General features: G+C 36.2%; 1 protein-coding gene across 1 annotated transcript; it reads right to left on the bottom strand.

Annotated features, from left to right (window-relative positions):
* Positions 1–2,525: 2,525 nt before the first annotated feature.
* LOC106648273 (splicing factor U2af 38 kDa subunit) lies at positions 2,526–4,729 on the bottom strand. The gene is made up of 5 exons (XM_014365028.2): positions 4,495–4,729; positions 4,092–4,179; positions 3,907–3,973; positions 3,526–3,814; positions 2,526–2,944 (listed from the first exon to the last, which is right to left on the bottom strand). Exons 1-5 carry the CDS (start codon positions 4,536–4,538, stop codon positions 2,704–2,706), a joined length of 729 nt encoding a protein of 242 aa, XP_014220514.1. The 5' UTR covers positions 4,539–4,729; the 3' UTR covers positions 2,526–2,703.
* Between the last annotated feature and the right edge of the window lie 3,539 nt (positions 4,730–8,268).

Below are 8,268 nucleotides of genomic sequence, written 5' to 3'. Positions count from 1 at the left end.
TATCTCTCGGATCCGAGAAAAATATTGACGCTCGGAGCCACGGCACTCTTGCTTGCATCAAACTGAATCTTCCTTTATATCCGTTTGTCGTGTTGCCTCGGCATTACTTCGGGATAAGTCTTGTGTATTTAAGTGAGGAGCAAAAGCTGAGCGGAGATAAAAAAGAGACCACACGTAAATTCGAAATGCAAGGAGCAGACTCCGCAGAGAAAGAAGGATGAAAAAAAAAATAAAGACCAAGACCGAAATGACCATAGTGGACGAGATGAAGCATCGCATGTGTGCGGCGCTGCTTCGCGGCACGAGCGCGTCTTGTACATTTAAGAAAGAGAAAAACACATCGTCGTTTGTGTGTATATGCAGTAGTGTATGCTGTGTATTGGAGCTGCTGATGCATGCGGAGACGGAGCCGCAGCGCAGGTGCAGGCTCTGCGCTTCTTTTTTCGCGGCAGCTGCAATCTCGACGAGCCCATCGACACGCGCCTTACATTTGCCGATGCAGCTGGCCACCAATTAACCGCTGCCAAAAACACGTGCCTCTACACGGATTCGAGGATGTTCCTTGATAAGTATAAGCTTACCCTTACACACACACACGCACGTATACAGCAGGTATGCCTCGAGCTCGTACGTCATTTTGATCTTGGTTTTTTTTTTATTTCTATTCGTCGGAAGGCGTTCGATTCCACGCACAAGCGAGTTTTGGACCCGGGCGAACCGATACTCCCGAGTACTCCGAGGAATGCGCGACTGGGCTATACGTACGCATTTTTTGTGTACAACATCTTGCTGTGGTCTTTGAGGTAATACGCAGGCTGTGTAATTTTCGTCAGCTTTCAAATCAAACTCGCGATCGATCTGGTAAGAAAAAGTATTCGAGGTATTTTTAACCAAAACGAAGTATTCGAGACGATGTTTGATCTTGTTTTGAAAATTATTCATATTTACGATTTCAAATAAATAATAATATTATTATTATGATAGATTACGCTCTGATTTAATGAAATTTAAAAAAATGTTTTATGATTCTATCAAATTTTTTCATGCGCTTGATATTTAACGTCTAGTAACAGAAAAAATATGTTGAAAAGATTATCCAAGTCATTTCGACACTTTTTTTTATGTTTGAAATGAAGTAATTAAAGATAATATATGTTAATGGAGGGTTGAAGAACTTCGGCTTTGGAATGATGGGCAAAATATTATTGAGTAGATAATATATGTATGGACTTTTATTTTTACATGCAAGGAAAATATATTTAACAATTGAATATAAAATAAAAACAATCATTAATTTGTTTTTCATTTTTTATATTAAATTTATACGAGCATTTTACTGGTAACCTTGTGGACAGGGGTTATAGCTTATTTTGTGACCTCACAACCAACTGAGCGAAGTGCGAAGATTTGTTTATTTCAAATTGTACAAAAGTTGATTCAAGTCTAAAGGTAGCCTTGATCGTAAATATACAATGGTACGTTCATCTCTCTTCTTTTTAATCGAAGAATATTCAAGAAATCAAATGTAAATTTAATACTAATCAGCTTGTTCAACATAACTAATTAAGAAATTCGAGCAACTTTTTGAGACTTAAATTAAAATAATAAAAATGATTTTAAAATTTAAATTTAAATGATAAATTTACATCAATGAACCATATGGAATTCTAAAAAAAGTACAAAATTTAATCATTTAAACGTATAAACTTCTAAAATTATTTAGTTTTGAATACGCCTATACAGTCTAATTTACTCACAGATTCCGAATACAAAAATCAGGTTCGAAACTTTTTACTTTGAATGAAAGCGTAGCAACGCCAAAAACTCACTAACGGCGGTTTCGTATACTGTTGTAGTATCGTATATGGTTCGCTGGTAACACAGAGTCCAGTTCTCGCTCAAAACTGATGGTCGGTAAATAGTTCTGTTGGAATTTTTTTCCGCGTATCATGCAATAGTAACAAAGTATTTGTTGTACTATAGTATAAATAATTCCTGTTTCAAAGTCAAAATATATAAAAATTTTCGTCAACTCGGGATTTTTTTTAATTTTTTTTATCACTAGTTGTATTATTTGATAGAATGAACACGAAAACATGTTTGATGAGCACGATACACACGAAACTTGTAAACGGGCATTTCTGTACACCAGCAAAATGTGTCCAATATTTGTACACATGATCGAGTGTTTTTTTAAATTTAAAAACTTACAATTACGATTATTTTTTAAAATTTTTTAAATTTTGATTACGTATAATAAACGCCCGTGAACAAGTTTCATGTGTACAATGTTCTCTTGCCCAATTATTTGACGAAAATGAAAAGAAAACAAATACATATATTTTCCGAACTCTAATTAAAACCCTAGTGCATGTAGAGTCCTCTAAATAATTCGTTCACAATTACAAGGTATTTCACTTCCACATGGAGATTGTATTCAAAAGATAAATACGTAAAAAATTACGGGTGACATTTTACAGTTGTAGTATGAATAACTGTATGAAAAAGTTATCTAGCAGTAATAATTATTTTTTGTGGAAAATGTTCGCATACCTGCAAACGTTGTCTTTATTATAGTTCTTGTTCATTTTACATCATCCTATTTTTACATTATTATCCTAAATTTCATTTTATAATTGGATTTTACACAAATACAATGATTCAAATTGTTAAATTCATTTATACTTCAGACTTTACTTGTATCTAATATCGTCCAGATCGACTGTCTCTACCCTTACGCCGATCCTTGGATCGAGATCGACGGTCACGAGAGCGCGATCGTCGTTTGCGATCCCGTTTGGGAGATCTTGAGCGGGAACGTGATCTGCCTCCTCCGCGACCACCACCACCACCACCCTTCTTACGACTGTAAAGATAACGCCGGAGATCTCGAGATATTGGTTTCAAGTGCATGAAGTTGCAAAATCCTGATCTTGTGCATTCACTGAAACAAACATTAAACCATTACATTAGCAATGAATGAAAATTACAGCTTCAAGTGTGTAATGCAAAGAATGAGAAATACAAAAGTTACCTATTCACAGTTAAACCCTTCAAAGCGCTAAGATATAAAAAATTTGAACACAATTATTATGATTTTCAAATGTGCATTTCAATAGAATTGCTACAAATATTTCTCTTACAGATACTTTTAAACCCTCATTTATGCACTTGTTATTAAATGCCAAAAATTGGAAACTTGTATTAAAATGCATAAAAATTATTGTGAAATATCTACAAAAAGCTTAATTGTTTCATGTTGTAAAATAGAGAGAGTCATAAAGTGAACGTATTTTGAAGGTTTAAAATGTGAACTCAAAAATTAAAGAAGGAATTGTTCATAAGCATAAATTAAAAAACAAATGGATCGTATTCTACTCTTGAATAGTAATAATAATATTTAGTAATAAATTGAAGAATAAATTATTCAAATAACTATTCAAGTATAGAACGTATGTTTCCATAGATTTTTCATTCTTTCATGTCTGTATGAAAAATATTGCAAATTAATAATATAGTTCTTACCCCATTTCATATTGACGACAGCAAGCTTCTCTAAAGTCTGTGACAGGTGAAAGCTCAGCATATACTGGTCTTCCACCAAACCATCTGTTGTTCAAATCATTTACAGCTTTTTCTGCATCTTCCTCTCGTCTAAATTTTATGTAAACATTTCCAACCAAATGATCTCCCAAGTTATCACAAACATTCATTTCTTCAATTTCACCATATTTATCTTCACATTCAACAAACACATCTTCAAAGAAGTTATCATAATGCTCTTGCATTTCTTCATCAGATACATTTGCAACCACTAAAACAAACAAGATCAGATAAAACAAAATAATTAAGTAGATATTTTAATTAGAAGCGTGGTTAAAGAACATTCACAAAATGAATACTTACAATGCGAGCCATCAGCACTTTTGGCTGAATTCTGTGGGTTTACGTATAAGTTCTGAAGTAAACATGTCTGAAAAAATAATAACATGATTATAGATTAGAAGTTTTTATCCCAAAAGTAAAAGCATATTCATAACTATAACAAAATTCAAAACCAAGTTTTTTCATTTATATCATGAAGATCTTACCTGGCTGAAAGTGGGTTTGTTGTGAATTCTAGAACATCTATCACCATGTCGGCATGCTCCAATTTTAAAGTAAAAAGAGCAATTTACTCTGAAAAAAAAACAAAAAAAACAATCGTTATATTCTCAGATCAGATGTGTATATTAAGAAAGTGTCTATTCGGCGGCCGTAGCGTACGCAAAAGGCGTGTTTGCGCACCACAAGACAATAATATTATGGGTTATTTCGTACGATGCAATACACGTTTTCGAGTATGCTACCGCCGCCAAAAAGACACACACGTATATCAAAGCACAATATATAATTTCACAACTTGAATAATTTAAAGTGCAATGCACGCTCTCGGCAAAAAAATCAATACCGAACCTCCAAGAAGCCGATGGACGCCTAAATCAAAAAACTTACTTGTCTTTTTCTGTGCCGAAGATGGACGCCAAGTACTCAGCCATCCTGTCAGATGAGCTTGGCTCTTAGCAATACGACTTTTTGAGTTGTAAAAGCAGAACTAAACAATGGATTGCAAAGCTGTCTAATCAAGGGTACAATGGCGGTGGCTTCACGCCTCGTCTACGAAAGCGTTAGTTGTTGGGATATTATTCAGTCAGATGCAGCGAGGCTCGAGCGCTGGTTATGTATCAAGCGGTAGATTTACCCGCAACACAAAGTAATTCGTTAATGCTCCGAGAGCGTCGAAATCAACGACAGCGCTGCATGCTAATCGCGGCAATTTTAAATACTACAGTAGAGGAAGATATTTTATGATGATTTTATACATCATTAATATAAACAATTGGTAATGGATTTTCTGTAATTTATATTTAATTATTTTTATTATTTATAAATTTAAATTATGCATTCTGCTAATTTGAATAAATTATATTGTTACCTATTTTCTGGTTTACAGAGTTCTAGTTCGACTATAAATTCTTAATTTTATATTTTTAAATAAAATGTATCAGTCAATTATTTAAATTTTATGCACGAAAATTACGCAATTTCATAAAATCAAACATTAATTATTAATTATGGAATATTAAAATTTGTCGAACTTCAATCTTGTTGAGTACTCAGCGATAAATAATATGAAGAAATGTAAAAGTTGAGAATGCAAATTATTGTTCACCCTACTTTAAAACAAGAATCCATTTGTATTTTCGTCTCTTTCTGGATTATCGAACGCACGTGAGAAATGTTTTTTGCGTGCAAAGAGGATGGCGGAGTATGTTTCAAGTCTGACAGCTGGTAAAAGCTCGCAGCTAGATTGAATTGTGAGCTTTTTTTATAAAAAAAGAATTGACGCGCAAGAAAATACTCGTGCGTGCCCAGGTTGAGCTTGACACAGATTCTATTCGGTTCGCACGTATACTTCACTAGTTCGCGTTTTTTTTTTAAGCGCCCTTAAATTTTTTTCTACATAGACCCGTGCATACGTATGCGTCATTGTCGCGCTATACTACAATACGACGATATAACCAATATTTAACGAAGTGACGCGCGCGAAAAAAGCTCCGTTGATTACATTGTGCATCTTTTTATTCTGCATCAGTGAACTTTGTCAATATAGATAAAAAAATTGTGTAGAATGCAACAAATATTCAAAATACGAAGCGCCATACTCGAGCTGCAAATCAACACGGACTATTCATAAAATATGTAAAACCGAGAGGGAAGGCGAATAAATATAAATAAAATAATTCTGGGCTACAAGCTGGTATTTTGATCACCCGCTGCCATGCACTCGAGTTTAATATTTTTCGACTATGCGCTCAAGACGTTTTTACTCGACTATACTCTCTGTACGCGCTGTAATTAGGTCAGGGTGAAACTGCAGTTTCCAGCCGAAAAAGTAAGCATCACCTTTTGCAGAGAGCTTAAAATTCTAACATGAGTAATTTTCTCACAAAAATCGCGCCCTACAAGTTGTATTCAAGTCGTGGCAATTCTAAAGTTTGTGTGCCTCAGTGTCTTCATTTACACGAGCCGCAAAATATCAATTATGAAACTGCTGTCAAATTTATACTCGGGGGAAAAGAAATTAATTCAGGCCAAACTTTAAACGACTGTAACTGTTTCAATGAATTTTCATTGACTCAGCAAATGGAGGAATGCAAAAATTTTGGTTTATTAATTTTAAAATCATGATCTAATAATAAATTAATTTAATAATTATATGCAATATAAATACTTACGGTAACGATCAATGTTGGAAGCGCGTGAAAAAGTTAATTATGACGCAATGCTGCATTTATAGTAGACACCACGAATCGTGTAAAAGTCAAAGGAGTATGACGCCAAGCTCGGGAAAGAAGAAATAAAAAATAAAATGCTCTTTAGAGCAAGAAGATAAATTGGAGACGGGACGCGTATGTGCGCGAGTGAGTATATCGTCATGACTGGCGCTCGTCGTCCTGCGCGCGCGATAAAAGCAGGCCACGACGACACGTCGCGCGAATTTTTTCCTGTTATTTATTTATTTTTTATTTTCTTTTTTTGTATATTAAGAGCCCGAGAACCCTCGAGGGACTCGAGACTTTTTTCTGTTTATATAAAGCGCGACGCAGCAGCAGCGGCAGCGGCGGCTCATCCCTCACATTTTTACGAGGCGTCGATATAGGAAGTTGGATCACGTCGCTCATGTGCAGTGGCTGCATTATACGAGAGACGGTTTATGTAGCGACAGACTCGCGTCGCAGTCTCCTCGGCTTCTATCCATCCTTATTCTTTCTCTCTTTTACTCACTGATGTAATATGTATAATGTAATTCTATATTATATTTGTGGTAGGAAGTCAAGAAGATATCACTCAATTTTTTCGAAATCGAGTTAACGATGGAAATCACCTACATTTAATGTTTACCTTGAGGTATAAGTGTCAAAATAAGCACATCTAACGTCTAGTACATAACTTCATTTTGCGAGAAACGCAGAAAGGCAAAACTGCACAAGTCCAACATGTGAGAGTTCCACAATACGATAGCTCAAGTCTACTCTGATTTGAAAATGAAAAAAAATATATTTAAACTACACGTGACTGACACACTCTTTGGATGTCATGAATTTGACTTTGACGTTTGGTACACTAATACTTAGGGTCCATGACTTTTAATTTTGTCTTTTCTCGTTGCAAGATTTGAGATCTGATATCATTGTAACGTTAAAAATTTCCTGTATAATTTTTTGTTTAAAATTTAAATTGCAGCTTTTCTTATCCCAATGATTTCAATCGTACATGCAAAAATTTATCATAAAACACTTCTTCTAAAATTTTTAACAAAACCTCCGAACGACCGAGCGCGAGGTATATAGTATAAAGTTTTGAGTAGTCCCGGTCGGCGTATACTCGAGACGCGTGGGAGTAAGGCGAAGCCCGATTGCCGGCGCACTTATATGTGCGTGTGCCTCGCAGCTGCATACACACAGCATCGTAATACACATATACATACGGACGTGCGAACCTCGAGGCCCGTACACAAGCCGTGATTTCCGTACTCTACTCGATGCAGTGCTCTCGGCCGCGTAAACTATCCAGAATATTTTTTGCATCTTGCGCGTCCGAGCGATGACACTTTGCAGATCAATCGACGATGGAATTCATGAAATATTTTTTTTTCTTCGAGGAATAAATTTTGAACGCGTTCGTGCAGGACTGTAATCTGTATATAATTCATGATGAGAATCGTATACAAGGCGAAGGAGTGACTCGGCGCAAGCACACGCGGCTGCAAGCATCGCGGTTAAAAGATAATCCGCATATTGGCCGAAAGACCCTCTGAAAAATGTAGCACATTGCTCTCGGTCGTTGTAGTCGGCCGATCGGAATTCGCACAGGAAGCAGCACGCCTGGCCGCAAAGCTTCTTTTTTGGACGCGCGATCGCATTTATAAGGCCCACGAGCGTAATTTAGCGGCGCCTCTCGCATGTTTGCTCCGTATTATATTCTATACCTGCTATATAGGCACGCTCCTCGGACACAGGTATATACCTACTTTGACTCTCGAGGCTCGCAGCGCAGCTTTTGTTCCGTGCATAATGATGTCGGGAATCGCGGTATCCTTTTTAGTTGCGCTCTTAGAGTCTCTTCGGTCTCGCACCTCTGCCTATGGACCCGCATAGCTTTGTATATTACGATGCATATCGTTGTATATATAGTCGCGTCCGCATTGACGTAGTCGCACATCGC

This window comes from Trichogramma pretiosum, unplaced genomic scaffold, assembly GCF_000599845.2.
Source record: "Trichogramma pretiosum strain Unisexual culture from Peru unplaced genomic scaffold, Tpre_2.0 scaffold6, whole genome shotgun sequence".
NCBI classification, from domain to species: domain Eukaryota; kingdom Metazoa; phylum Arthropoda; class Insecta; order Hymenoptera; family Trichogrammatidae; genus Trichogramma; species Trichogramma pretiosum.
The sequence above is the reverse complement of the archived record's forward strand: the minus strand, read 5'-3'. Positions and strand labels throughout refer to the sequence as shown.